This window comes from Oryctolagus cuniculus, chromosome 16 (genome assembly GCF_964237555.1).
Source record: "Oryctolagus cuniculus chromosome 16, mOryCun1.1, whole genome shotgun sequence".
Lineage (NCBI taxonomy): Eukaryota > Metazoa > Chordata > Mammalia > Lagomorpha > Leporidae > Oryctolagus > Oryctolagus cuniculus.
Genome location: NC_091447.1, coordinates 62,638,504 through 62,652,953, shown reverse-complemented (window position 1 = coordinate 62,652,953; position 14,450 = coordinate 62,638,504). Strand labels below are relative to the sequence as shown.

Here is a 14,450-nt window from a genome sequence, read left to right as displayed (position 1 = left end):
CACCATGAAAGCAGTCACCTCCCACCGGCCCGCGTGAGAACTCCCGAATCCCACACAAGAGCCATCTGAGGGCGATGCCGCAATCGCCTCCCGCCAGGCCCCGCCTTTTAAAGACCCCACCGCCTGGCTCCACGGCCACAGCAGGGCTCAAGCTCCCGCAGGCCCGGAGCCCTGGGGCCTCGCCATGGAGTGGTTGGCTGTTTCTCCTCTGGCCATGAGTCAGGAACGCTTGGGCTGGGAGAATGGGGGCGCCTGGGGGTAGACGCCCCCTCTTCCCCAGGCGGCCAGGGGAGCTGACCCCTGCGCTCTTCCTCCCCCAGAAGAGGTGATCCTCGCAGAGGACGAGACCGACGTGGAGCAGAGACATCCCTTTGATGGTAACTGCTCTGCCGCCAGCCTGCGGGCTCCCGGGAAGGGTTCCGCCCGGGGGAGGTGGCTGCGGACCCCAAGCGAGGCCTGACCAGGGAGGGGAGACATCCCAGGCCTGCAGTCTAGGGCTGCTCATTTTTTTCCACCCAGCTGCTTCTGCCTGTTTTTCTTATCTGGAAAATGGGCACCATATATTACTAAAGCTGTCACCCACCCCGCGTGCTTGCAAGGAGCCATTCTAAGACTCCCGCTGGGTGCCTGAAATCTTCAACACCAAACCCCACGTCAGTGCGTTCGAGGGCGGCTTCAAAAAGGCCAAGAAAAAAAATCCCGTGCATTTCAAAGAATTTTCTTTTTTGGTACCAAAATAAACTCATCTCCATTTTTAGAAGATTTATTTATTTATCTGAAAGCCAGAGCTACAGAGAGAGAGAGAGAGAGAGAGAGAGAGGGGTCTTCATCTGCTGGTTCACTCCCCAATTGACTGCAACGGCCAGAACTGCACCAATCCGAAGCCAGGAGCCAGGAGTTTCTTCCCAGTCTCCCACACGGGTGCAGGGGCCCAAGCACTTGGGCCATCTTCCACTGCTTTTTCAGGCGCGTTAGCAGGGAGCTGGATGGGAAGTGGAGCAGCCAGGACTTGAACCGGCACCATATGGGATGCGAGCACTGCAGGCGGCGGCTTCACCCACTACACCACAGCACCGGGCCCTAAACTTAGCTTCTAATGCTGCTGCCTCGCACCTGCTGAGAACCTGGGCACTCTCCGTGATTTCTCCGTGTTCCACCTGCCCTTGGCCACAGAGGCGCAGAGCAGAGGGGAACCTTGTGCCGACCTTGGCTGGGTGCTCTCTTGGGAGAGAGACCAGGAGAGCAGCCATGAGAGGCCGAGGACAGGGCCTGCTGCGGGCCCTGCGCCATTTCTGTTGGCTATAGGAACGTGTAATCATCCTGGATTTGAATGAAAATACCGGGAATACCGGTGGTGGACAGGGTAGGGCTCCAGTCCTGGCTCTGCACCTGCCGCCAGCTACCTGTGCACATGCACCCTGGGAGGTGCCAGGCGGGCGATGGCTCAAGAGCCTGGGCTCCCGCTGCCCACGTGGGAGACCGGCTTGGGGGTTCCATCCCAGAGGGTTGTAAGGTGAACGGTACCATTTGTAGGAGGCCGGGGAGGGGCAGGCTCCCTGTGAGGTCATCTGATGCCTCTTTGCTGCACATGAGCTTGGCCCCTGCAAGCCCTTGGGCAGCGTCCCCTGTGGCAGGGGACATCACAGCCCCAGCCCACCAGGCTGATCCAGGGGTGTGAACTGTCACCTGTTTCCAGCCCAGAGCTCCCAGGAAGTGAGTTTTCCCGCCACTTAGAAGTAGAGGGAGGGGCCGGCATGGTGGTGCAGTAGGTTAAAGCCGCCCCAGCCTCCCATGTGAGCCCTGGCTTGACTCCTGGCTGCTCCACGTCGCACCCAGCTCCCTGCTAATGCATCTGGGAGAAGCAACGGAAGATGGCCCAAGTGCTAGGGCCTTTGTCCCCACGTGGGAGACCCGGATGGAGCTCCAGGCTCCTGGCTTTGACCTGGCCCAGGCCATCTGGGGAGCCAACCAGCAGATGGAAGATCTCTATCTCTGTCTCTCCATCTCCAACTCTGACTTCCAAATAAATAAATAAATCTAAAAAATAAGAGGGTACCTAACGGCATGGAGCAGAGGCAAATTATGGCATCGCCTCCCTGAAGCCCTTTTCCCCCACTGTCCCCATCTATAAAATGGGCCGATGGCCCTGGGTGAGACCCGCAGATGCCCCATGGCCACTGCTGCAGAAAGGGTAATGTCTTTGTCTCCTGCCATGTTTCCATTGTTGGAGCTCTGCGGAGAGCCACTATCAAGAAGAGCAAGACGGACCTGCTCCACCCAGAGGAGGCGGAGGATCAGCTGGCCGACATCGCCTCCGTGGGTGAGTCCCAGCTTCGGAGGCTGGCGCCTGCCGCTGACTGGTTACGAAGTTCCCGAAAGGCTTCTGGGCCCGCTGCCAGTATCCTTGGCCAATCTTTGTTACAGGGCGACTCCTGTAGTCCTAACGCTTGGGGACCAAAAGTGTTTGTGTTTTTTGGTGTTTTTTAAATTTTTTTTTTGTCAATTGGGTAATATTTGCATAGACATCAAGTGCTGTCTTGGGGATGGGACCAGATTTAAAGTTCATGATGCACCTGCTGCACACAGCCTGGGTTGGGGGGGGAGGGGCAGTGCGTGTGTGCAGTTTTTCAGATTTTGTGTGTGGAGCAATGTTTGGTGTTGTGAAATTTTTTCCCTATGTGGCATCACTCCAGTACATCTGTGGGGTGTTTTGGGGTTTGGGATTTTGCAGTAGGGAGTGTGCGTCGTGTGGGAGGTGTGGCTTGGGGTCTGCCCTGATTAGAATACAACAGAGACACATGCCAGCCCATGCTGGAAGTGCACAAGTGGAGAATTAGCACTGTGCACAATGCTGCAGATGAAACGCCCTAGATTGGACCTGCTCCAGCCTGGTCCGGGGAGGCTTCCCAGAGGAGGTGGCATGTGTGCTGAGAACTAGCTTAGGGGTTCGCCACAGCCAGGATAGCAGACCTCCACCCATGGCTGCCCACAAGGGCCGGAGTCTGAAGAGGGAGTGGATGTTTGTCCTTTGCCTTTGCCTGTGCTGTGGACTGGGTGTGTTTCAGACTCCACAGTGCGAGTGTGTCGCCTGCTGGAATGGGTTTTGTCAAAAAGAACAGCCAACTGGGCGACATAAGATGGGGGTGAGGAGTTGGGAAGAAGGCATGGGAGGAGGGAGGGAGCAAGAGAAGATGGACAAGAGATGAGAGTTCTTGACCTTGAATGAATGGCAGGTGCACACACCTGTAAATATTCTGTGTTTGGTTCATGCATTTAAGGGGTGGGACCTTTGCTATGTGATTGCTCAATCTTAAAAATAAAGGACAGGAGAAGGGAAGGGAGGGAGGGAGATAGGAGTGGATTAGTTCCTGGAAGAATGGGTATTAGAAAAAAAGCTGTGCATGGATTTCCAAGTTGTTTTGAAAAAAAAAAAAAAAACCTTGCCTTTTAATCCCACTTTTCTATGCATTTTAAAAAATTTATTTACTTGAGAGGCAGAATTAGAGAGAGAGAGGGAGAGAGACAGACAGGGAGAGAGAGAGAGAGAGAGATTTCCATCCGCTGGTTCACTCCCCAAATGGCTGCTGGGTCGACCTGAAGCCAGGAGCCAGGAGCTTCCTCCGGGTCTCCCACGCAGGTCCCAGGGCTCAAGCACTTGAGTCATCTGCTTTCCCGGGGAGCTGAACTGGAAATGGAGCAGCCGAGACTCGAACCAGTGCTCTGATCCACATGGGACGACGGTGTCACGGTGGTGGGCTAACCTGCTCTGCCCCAGCGCCGGCCCCTCCCCCCAACAAATGTTCCCGAGTCCCCAGCACAAGTTATCCGCGTGATCTGCTCCACAGGCGCATGCTGTCTTGTACCCCCCTTCTGTCTGTCGACCGTGGCTGCTGAGGCCAGTCCTCACCCGCATAATGGTCATGTAGGGCAGGCGCTCTGCGGTTTCTTTCCCTGTGCCTCGGTGTCGGGGTTACTTCCAGTTTTTCTCTGCCAAGGCACTGCTGGGCACCTCGCCCATCGATCCCTCCCAGCTGTGTTTCCTTGTGGATGCTCATCGGATCAAGGATATTAACAGCTGCTCCACAAGACACACAAGTCCCATTTAACAAACCGGCAACATTTCTAGTAGTTTCGTGGCTTCTCTGCCCAGGCTCTTGCTTCTTGCCAATTTAATATCCTTCCTTGGTGGGGTATGTATGCCGTGACACCCTTCAGGCATGTTTTCATTTGCATTTTTTATTCCTAGCCAAAACACGCTGCTCGCTGTATTCAGATGAGCTAGTCTTTTTGCTACTCCTGAGTCCATCTGTTTAATCTCCGTTAAGTAGGTGTCAAGGAGTGTAGCATTCAGTGTTGTGTGTGTTGATTAGTCATGTCTGTCCTGCGTTCAGTTATGTGCATTGATTAGTCATGTCTGCCCTGCACACACACTCATGGAAAAAGGGAATAAAAAGATGACTTTATTTTGCTGCAAAACACTTGGAAATCCATGCATCTGTGGGGACGTCAAAGAATGCATGTTATGAAGAAACTATGTGTGGGGTTCTAGATTGTTCTGCACTGAAATAGACTTTTTATTTCATTTTCCACAAACTTCAAGAGGGCACCCCATGTTCCATTCTGAAAATCCGTTCTGTTGCATATTTTGGTCAGCCAGCGGCCTTGTTACCCGTGGGCTGTTCACTTAGGGACCGCATGGAAAATAAAACGTAGGTGCTCCAGTAAGGAACCTTTCTTGGAGTAAGTCAGGGTGCCTGGGGCTGGCATTGTGGCTCAGCGGATGTGACGCTGGCCTCCCAGGTCAGGGCACCTGGTTCGAGTCCCAGCTGCTCTGTCCCCCGTCCAGTTCCCTGCTGACACATCTGGGGAGGCAGCAATGATGGCCCAAGTGCTGGGGCCCCTGCATCCCTGTGGGAGACCCTGAAGAAGCTCCAGACTCCTGGCTTCAGCCTGGCCCAGCCCAAGCTGCTGTGGGCACTTGGGGGGTGAAGCATGGCTGTGGGCTTAGCCCAGTACGCCACAGCGCCCACCTCCCACATGTGCTGCCTTTGGATCACAAAAGCAGATGAACCCTAGGGTGGCTTCTGAACAGCAGAGACCAATGCAAGAGGCCATGGCAGGGAATTTCCTGGATGCCTGGGCCAAGGGAGAATCTGGCAGAGAATCCAAGAACATGCCACGCATATAGGGAATTTGCAGGAGTTCAGGAAAGCGAGTATCATGGAAAATGCTGCATGTGATTTTTCCACAAATTTTGCACCAGAATGAATGTGCCTCCTCATTCCATCTTTCTGCAAACATGACGAGGTCCCTACCTATGGAATTGGTGGCTCAGTTGGGTTGTTGAATCGATGGATAAACACATTTTCTTAAGATTTGTTTATCTGAGAGAGTTACAAAAAGAGAGATCTTCCATCCACTGGCTCACTCCCCAATTGGCTGCAATGGCCAGAGCTGAGCCAGTCCGAAGCCAGGAGCCAGGAGCTTCTTCAGGGTCTCCCACAGGGATGCAGGGGCCCCAGCACTTGGGCCATCTTCCACTGGTTTCCCAGTCCACAGCAGAGAGCTGGATTGGAAGTGGGAGCAGCCAGGACTCAAACCGGTGCCCATTTGGGATGGTGGCTTAGGGGGCAGGCATTTGGCAATGGTTAAGACGCTGCCCCCACATGTGGAGAGCATGGTTCAAGTGCTGGCTCCTCCCATTCTCATCCAGCTTCCTGCTAACTTGCACCCTTGGAGGCAGCAGCGATGCTCCAGTGCTTGTGTCCCTGGTTCCTGGTGTGGACTTGGCCCAGCCATGGCTGCTGAGGGCATTTGGGGAGCAAACCAGCAGATGGAAGATCTCTCTCTCTCTCTCTCTCTCTCTATGTAACTCTGCCTTCAAACAAAACACAAAATGAGTGTGTGCTGCAGTGTGTGATGGGGCGGGCCGCAGGTGTGTGGCTCTCACTTGCTCCGTGGGCTGTGGGATGCCGATGCCTGTCCCATCTGGTCCATCAGGAGACGCCCCCTCCACGAGTTGACCCTGCACTGGGTCTTGCTTTCCATTCTGAAGGTTGCATAGAAGATTCTCAGTGGCTGAGCGACTGCTGGACGCATGGTGATGGGACAGTGAGGGAATGAATGGACAGAGGGTGCATGGATCAGAACACAGCAGTAAATGAATGTAACAGGAGGTTCAGCAGAAGAGGTGTCTCCCAAGATAAACGCCATCGTCAGGGGATGCAGTTCTGCCGCTGCCCAAACCTGACCCCACTCAGTGGACAGTGCCACAGGCTGTAAACCTCGACCCATTGGGGACCCTGACGCCGCCTTCCATGCCACATCCCAAATCCACCCCCTCTCAGGCACTTCTCAGATTGCTCGCCTAGACTTGGGCTACCACTTCCAAACTGGTCTCCCACTGTTCCCCTCAGAGTCCATTCCTTCATGGTCGTTTGGTATACAGTAGGTACTCAATAAGTACAGGCAGAGGATACGTGGTTCACTCCCGCAGGGCCACTGGTACACAGTAGGTGCTCAGTAAGTGCAGGCACAGGACACCTAGATCATCCCCATATGAGCATTTCCAGAGAAATACCCATGGGAACCTAGGTTCCTACCCACTGCTTGCCCTCAAGGCTGAGCATGCTGCACGCAACATTGCTGCCTGCCCCTGCACTGGGCGTCCTGAGCAGAGGCTCCTGTGTCATCACAGCCGGACATCAGGGGCAGGGGACATGGACAACAGGCTCCAGCAGTGGAGAAGCCATCAGCTGCCCGTGGACAGCTCCTGCTGTTATGTGCAGGGACATGGCCTTCTGGTGAGCCCCCAGTGGTGACAGTGGTATCCTAGCAGCCGAGGGCTTGCTGGGGAGGCTAACGGTTGGGTCCCCTGGCCACGACCCTGCACCTGGTCCACACGTTGGCTAACTTCCTGCACAGGGACAGCCCACATCTGACCATCTGACCATTCCCCACCCTCTCTCTGGCAGGGTCTCCCTTTGCCCGAGCCAGCATTAAAAGTGCCAAGCTGGAGAACTCGAGTTTTTTCCACAAAAAAGAGAGGAGAATGCGTTTCTACATCCGTCGCATGGTCAAAACTCAGGCCTTCTACTGGACTGTGCTCAGTCTGGTAGCCCTCAACACGCTGTGCGTGGCTATCGTCCATTACAACCAGCCCGAGTGGCTCTCCGACTTCCTGTGTGAGTACGCCAGCCCCACCCCCTTCCTCACACCCTTTGCCCAGGCCTCCTCCTCTGCTAGCTCGTGTCCTTTCTGAACCCTCCCGTTTGTCTGACCATTTCCCCAAGTGTCACTGGGGCCGATGTTGGCTGAGCCCTTCTTTCTTGTGCCTGGGAGTTGAGAGCTGGCAGTTAGGCCACCAAATGCCACTGTGAGCCCTTTGTAGGAGAGAGACATATGGGTGCTGGTGAAGGGGATACTGGAAGATGGAGAAAAACAGAGCACGCAGGCAGCCAGAGAGAAACACAGGTATCATTTCTGTATGTGTCCTGAGACAGGGAGTCACCTGTAAGTTCCCGTTTTTCACTGCTCATTTCCAACACCCTTATTCCCTCTGCTTTCAAACCTTCTGCTTCTCTCATGTGTCCCCTCCTGCCCTTCTTTGGCTTCCTTATGTCTGGGGTTTGTTCCTAGAAGAATAACAAGTTCAAGAGCATCTGGGGTGAGGAGGGGTGAGGAGAAGTGGTGAAAGGTGGGAAAACTTCCAAGCAGGATCTGAAAAGTAAAGAGCACCAACGAATCAACAAGAGTGGCTGGTTCCTCCTCACCGCTTGGTCAAGTGGGCCCTCCCTGGCTGTGAGGACTCTGCACAACCTGGGTTTTTGGTTTTTGTTCTGCTCCTTCTCTGACTTAATGGGCTGCCCTTCCAATCTGCTGGTTCACAGGCAAGTCTTTGACCCAGGAGCCCCGTCCAGTTCAGTCACTGTCTCTGTAGCCCACATTGCTCTTGGTCATGTGGCTGGCTCTGGGGGCCAGTTCTGCTTCCGAGAGGCCTGACCTAGTTCATCCATAGTAATTGCATTGGGTCCCTCCGGGGTGTCGTATAAATGAGGACTCTACTTGTCTCAGCCTCCTCGGATAGTCTATTTTTAAACCCTTCTATTCTCCCCACTGATCACCTTGCACAGTCTGTCCTGGTTCAGGCACAGAACATGGGTACTTCCTGCCCAGAGCCCCTGTGTCCGTTACTTATCCTTGTTCCTGTGAGAAGTGAGACACAAGGGAGGTGGATTGAGTTGCCCAGGGCCAGACAGCTAGCTGGCGATGAAGCCAGGATCAGAACCCAAGCAGCCAGGCAGCAGAGCCCAAGCTGTGTCTGACAGATCCCTACCCTGGGCACCAACTGACCTCAGTTCTCAAAGGCCCCATTGGCTGGGCACCCGGGGAGGACAGCAGATGGCAGTGGAGCAAGTGCAGAGGGAGGACCACCTGGCAAAGCCAGGAAGGAGAGAGAAAGGGTCTGGGGCCAATTTGGCTTTTATAGACAATTGTCTTGAGAGAGAACTACCTTCCAGGGCATGCTTTCAAGGACCTAAGGACCTCATAGTAGGTACACCTCCTAAACACCATCGTTGGGTTGAGTTCCCAACCTTTGAGTACCATGAACTAATGACTGGTGTTTAAAATCTTATGTAAGTTTGGGAGTCAGATTGTGTTCAAACCATAGCAGAGGCCATGCATGGCCTGTTGTTATTAATTAGCCATTTAATTGACTGGTTAATGACAGTTACCTTTTTTTGCTGTAGTAAGCACTTAGGAACCCACCAGTCAACAGAAAAGCTAGGCCTTTGGCCATCATCTACACTCAACCCTTCTTAAGGAGCCAGGACCTAAACCACTAGAAGCCCACTGAACTTACTCTCATTTATTTTTTGTTTAAGATTGAATCAACATTTGGATGGCTGGTTGGTTGCTTGCTTCCCTGATTCACTGGTTTGCTGCTTTATACATGGGTTGGTTGGTTGGTGGTGGATTGGTTCATTGGTTTATCGATTTGTAGAGTGGTACATTGGTTGGTTGGTTGATTCAGTTGTTAGTTCATTCATTCATTGGTTGGCTCATTCATTGATTGGTTATTTCATTCATTCATTGATTCAATTTTTGGTTGCTTCATTCATTCATTGGTTGGTTCACTAATTCATTCACTCACTCATTGGTTGGCTGGCTGGTAGCTGAAGCCCCAGGAAAGGAAACCTTGGGTAGTCTTTGGCCAAGGCCACCAGAGACCACTCTCTCCCTCCCTCTCTGCTGGGCCAGGCAAGGGAACAAGGTTGCTACCCACAGGGAGGTCAGAGTCCCCTGCAGACCTACTCACCCCTGCAATCCTAACCTTTCTCTTCCCTCCTTCTCCCTTCTAGACTATGCAGAATTCATTTTCTTAGGACTCTTTATGTCCGAAATGTTTATAAAAATGTACGGGCTTGGGACGCGGCCTTACTTCCACTCCTCTTTCAACTGCTTTGACTGTGGGGTAAGTGTGTTCTGGATGTTGAGCAGCCTCCTTCCTCCAGGTCTGCCCTAGGTCTTGCCTCAAAGACAAGAGAGGCACCATCGCCCCCAGAGACAAGAGACTTGGCCAGAGGTGGGGAGGAGGATACAAGGAGCACCCAGAACCCCTCAGACACCACAGGGAGGAAAGAACCATACAGACAGGGGTGGGCAACCCAACAATTCCACCACTTGGAACTGAATCTTAAGGGAAACACACATTGGTGCCCAGGACATGTGGGCAAGTAAGTCCCCTGGCTGCGACAGCTGGTCATCAAATATGCAAGGTGTGCATACCACAGGGCAACCCAGATCATGGGCCACAATCCATCAGTCTTAAAATGTCTTGATAATTCTTTTTGATTCTTGCCAGCCTGTATTATTTTTTAATGTCTTTATGAACATGTCGTACCTGTACATTTGTATGGGGTACACATGTATGCCACGTTATCTGCTCAGATTGGGCAGCTGGCATTTCCATTTGTCTCTTTAGGTTTAAAGTCTTCGAGCCCCCTCTTCCAGTTCTCCCTGCAGCACTGTGCGGGGAACGTCTGGCCCACAGGCCATATGTATGAGGCCAGTGAAATCATTTGGTCTGGCCCTGCTGAGGCAGCTGTGGGCAGGACTTGACATTCAGGCCATTTACACCTGGCTGGTTTTTAAGTTGATCGTTCTGTACGGCCTGTGGTGTGAAGGCCACACGCATTCAGTAGAAACCCAACTGTGGAGCTGGAACTTTTTCAGGCCTGAGCTATGCAATTCTCTCTCGGTGACGCCAAGCCGTGGCAGTGAGCGTAGGTCCCAGGCAGCCCCAAGGTCACCAGGAGGCACAGTGGACGCCTGCATGGCAGACTGTATCTCCAATCTGAACAGTTTTGTGTGCAGCTGTGCTAAGTGGATCAGGTGTGTTTCTTCCTGCATGCACAACTTCTGATATTTTCAGTTTACTGGGGATTTTCTGGAATGGGCAAGGGACGGAAGCCCTCTCTAGAACATTCCACGAAGGGAGGCAGATGCTGACACCTCACGCAGTGTTTGAGTGAGCAAAATGAAACAGTCTTGCTTACAGATGGTATTTGGCTACCTTAAGAAAAGGCCAGGGGCCGGCGCCGCGGCTCACTAGGCTAATCCTCCGCCTAGCGGCGCCGGCACACCGGGTTCTAGTCCCGGTCGGGGCGCCGGATTCTGTCCCGGTTGCCCCTCTTCCAGGCCAGCCCTCTGCTGTGGCCCGGGAGTGCAGTGGAGGATGGCCCAGGTGCTTGGGCCCTGCACCCCATGGGAGACCAGGAAAAGCACCTGGCTCCTGGCTCCTGCCATCGGATCAGCGCGGTGCGCCGGCCGCAGCGCGCCGGCCGCGGCGGCCATTGGAGGGTGAACCAACGGCAAAGGAAGACCTTTCTCTCTGTCTCTCTCTCTCACTGTCCACTCTGCCTGTCAAAAAAAAAAAAAAAAAAAAGAAAAAAAAAAAGAAAAGGCCAGGACCTTAAAACCATGATGCCCATTGAAAGAAACCAGACACAAGATGGCCATCTATTGCATCATGCCATTGACACGAAATGTCCAGAACAGCCAAACCCATCAGACAGAGAACAGAGGGCTGGGGAATAGGTGGGGAGGGGGAGTGACTGCTGACGGGGACTGGAGTCCCTTTTGGGGCTGATGAGAATGTTCTGGAATTCGATGGAGGTGATAATTTGACAATACTGTGAGCCACTGCATGGTAAGAGCTAATTTTGCATGGGGTGAATTTTGCCTCAGTTTTTTTTTTTCCTGAGGGCAATGAAACTTATTACAGAATTCAGGATGGTGGTTGTGTCTCAGGGTCTCTTCTGGAAGCCTCCAGATTGCTGACACAGCCTATATTCTTGACTTAGGTGGTGACTGTACTGGCGTTCACTTTATTGGGAGGCGTTTCTGAAAATTCTGGGGAGAAGGGAAGGACTGAAGGGGGGCCCTGCTTCGGTGTGGCACTGGGGGTGCATTCCTGGCAGGCCCAGGCGAGTCCTGTGGCCGGTACAGCGACTCTGGGCAAGAGATCATCCCCTCTCCCTGTTAGGTCATCATCGGCAGTATCTTTGAAGTCATCTGGGCTGTCATAAAACCCGGCACGTCCTTTGGGATCAGCGTGTTACGAGCCCTCAGGTTACTGCGTATTTTCAAAGTCACAAAGTAAGTCTTCCAGGGGGCCTGCCGATGTTGCAGCAAGGGACGACAGGCAGTGGGGGGGGGGGGGGGGGCCAGGGCAGGCCCACAGCTCACCCGGCCTCTACTGGCAGGTACTGGGCGTCTCTCCGAAACCTGGTCGTGTCACTTCTCAACTCCATGAAATCCATCATCAGTCTGCTGTTCCTCCTCTTCCTGTTTATCGTTGTCTTTGCACTTCTGGGGATGCAGCTCTTCGGTGGCCAGTGAGTACTGAGCAAAATCTCCAGGGCCCCGGGGGACCCCTACACCCGTCCCCCCAAACGCTGCCGACTAGTGCGCCTGCAGGTCCACCCCACCTCCAATCACGCAAGGCAGAACCCTGGGTCCCCCGCGGGATGCTGACGTGGTTGCCATGGAGATGAGATGCTAGCCCAGGCCGTCAGGGGCGGAGCTGACCCGAAATATCCGTTGTTTCCCCCACCCCTGCAGGTTTAATTTCGACGAAGGAACTCCTCCCACCAACTTTGACACCTTTCCGGCAGCAATAATGACGGTGTTTCAGGTACGGCCTGCCCCTTCCCCACCCCCGGGGCCCCCAGGAGGCCAGCGCCTGCGAGCACCAAAGACTCAGCATGCCCTCAGCATCCCCAGGGGGGCTTCCCTCAGTTCTTCCTCGTTGCCCCGACTCTGGCTGTGGGATGTGAGAAAGTTCGTCACAGCTCCCCAGGAGAAGGGTGGGGGAGGCAGGGGCCTGGGCCGAGGTCTCTATGGGAAGGAGCAGGTACGGTCAGGTGAGATGGTGCCGGCAGACTCTGGTCTTGGCTGTCTGGTCCCTGGGGAGTAAGGCAGATGGCGAGCATGGCCCGCAGCAGGAGCGCCTCACTGGGGCGCCGTGTGGGCTCTGGCTTGGCTGGCTGGCCTAGGAAGGTGGGCCCACTTACCTGGCAAAGCATCACATACACAAAACCACAGGCCTCCTGCAGGCCTGAAGACCCCGCCCCCACCACCCCATCTCGTACTCCAGGGCCAAGGGGATCGTGGGTCCCTCGCATTCCGGCCCTGAGCTCTGGGGCGGCCGGAGCCTTTGCTCTGGAGTCTTTCTCTGGTCCCCAGCACCCGCCCCACCGCGGGACCCAGCAGACTAGTGGTTCCAGAGAATTCCTGACCCTTGGTGGATAAACACCACAGCTCCCTCTCCCTCAACCGCACTGCACCCAGCTGCTCGCAGTGCCAACTTACAGAGAACCCACCCTTCGTCTTGCCCGCACCCAAGACCACCCCTCAAGTGAACAACCACTTGCCCTTGAACTCCAGCCCCTGTGCACCCTCAGCTAAGAGATGCTGGGGTCGCAAGCCACGGCTGCACCCGCTGCACCACAGCGACCCGCCCCATCTTTCCGCCCCTGCCCGGGCCCTCCTCCCGCCGTCAGGGCGGAGCTCGCCTCACCCTCGCTACCTCCCAAAGGCCCCCCCATCTAGAACTTTCCACGTGTGAACTTCTAGGGCACAAAGCGCAGCCCACAGCAAAAGCCAGAGAGCGACAGGCAGGTTCGCGACGGTCCCCACCCCAGGATCCCCCCTCCCCAGAGTCCAGGCCAACAGCGCCCCCCCCCCCCCCGGCTGCCTCCCAACTCCAGGGACCTACCTTTCCCCTCCTAAACTAAGACAGGAGCCGATCCCCCTGGGCTCCAGGACGGGGCGGCCGCGTCTCCGAGGGGCCCATGGCTGTGTGTCCCTCCCTCCCCTTTCAGATCCTGACCGGAGAGGACTGGAACGAGGTCATGTACGACGGCATCAAATCGCAGGGTGGCGTGCAGGGCGGCATGGTGTTCTCCATCTACTTCATCGTCCTCACACTCTTTGGGAACTGTATCCTTCGTGGGATGGGGCCGGATGGGCCTGGGGCTCAGAGCGGCCATTTGAGGCCAGGGATTAAGCGCCCCAGGTGTGCGCATGCGCAGAGTAGTCGTTTGAGTCCCGGATTAAGTGTCCCGGATGTGCGCACGCGCAGAGGAGTAGGTCGAGGGAGGGGATTTAGCACTCTCAGTGTGCACATGCGCAGAGGAGGAGTTTGAGGCGTGTGCGCACACGCGGTGGGGTGATTTGAGACAGGCGGGAAACGCTCAAGTTGTGCGCACGCGCAGAGGGGTAGTTTGCAGCCCGTGGAAGCGCTCGGATGTGCGCAAGCGCAGAGGGAGCCTGAGGCCAGGATTGAAATTAACTCCAAAGAGCGCCCGCGGGGTCTCTGCCTGGTTTCTTTCCCTGACTCAGGCGATGGCAGACACCCTCCTGAATGTGTTCTTGGCCATCGCCGTGGACAACCTGGCCAATGCCCAGGAGCTCACCAAGGTGGAGGCAGAGTTGGCACCTGCCCCTGGCAGGCGCACCGGGTGGGGGTGGGGGGGCGGAAGGCACCTGGCTGTCCCCGGTGGGCAGGGGGAGGCGGCGCGCTGACGGCACGGAGCAGATGGGCAGCGGGGCCCGAGGGCCGCCCGCAGGCCGGCGGGCAGGAGGGTGCGGAGCAGGAAGGACCCCGAGCCTCCAGGCAAAGGCCGGTGCCCCGGCCTCTGCGCCCAGAGACATCACGGAAAATGCATGATAGGGGGAGAACCGTGCGTGGATTTGCAAATGCTTCAGCCTCCCAAGGAAACTTCTCTTTGGATTGCATTTTTCCATCCTTTTTTTTTTTTTTTTTTTTTTTTTTTTTTTTTTAATTTTTCGCTTTGCAAAGCGGAGAAGACAAAGGCAGAGAGGGGTCTCCCACCTGCTGCTTTGTCTCCCCATCCCCTCAATGGCTGCAAGCAGTCAGGGCT

At 55.1% G+C, this 14,450-nt stretch overlaps 1 protein-coding gene across 10 annotated transcripts in view; it reads left to right on the top strand.

Annotated features, from left to right (window-relative positions):
• Nucleotides 1-14,450, top strand: part of CACNA1A (calcium voltage-gated channel subunit alpha1 A) — a 209,231-nt gene that overhangs the window by 129,380 nt on the left and 65,401 nt on the right. For 7 of the 10 annotated variants that reach the window (XM_070058409.1, XM_070058410.1, XM_070058407.1 and 4 more), the window contains 9 exons: nt 321-377; nt 2,225-2,320; nt 6,975-7,184; nt 9,363-9,475; nt 11,549-11,661; nt 11,769-11,900; nt 12,127-12,199; nt 13,389-13,506; nt 13,919-13,986. In XM_070058409.1, the coding sequence (XP_069914510.1) occupies nt 321-377; nt 2,225-2,320; nt 6,975-7,184; nt 9,363-9,475; nt 11,549-11,661; nt 11,769-11,900; nt 12,127-12,199; nt 13,389-13,506; nt 13,919-13,986 (980 nt within the window). 10 annotated transcript variants of the gene reach the window in all.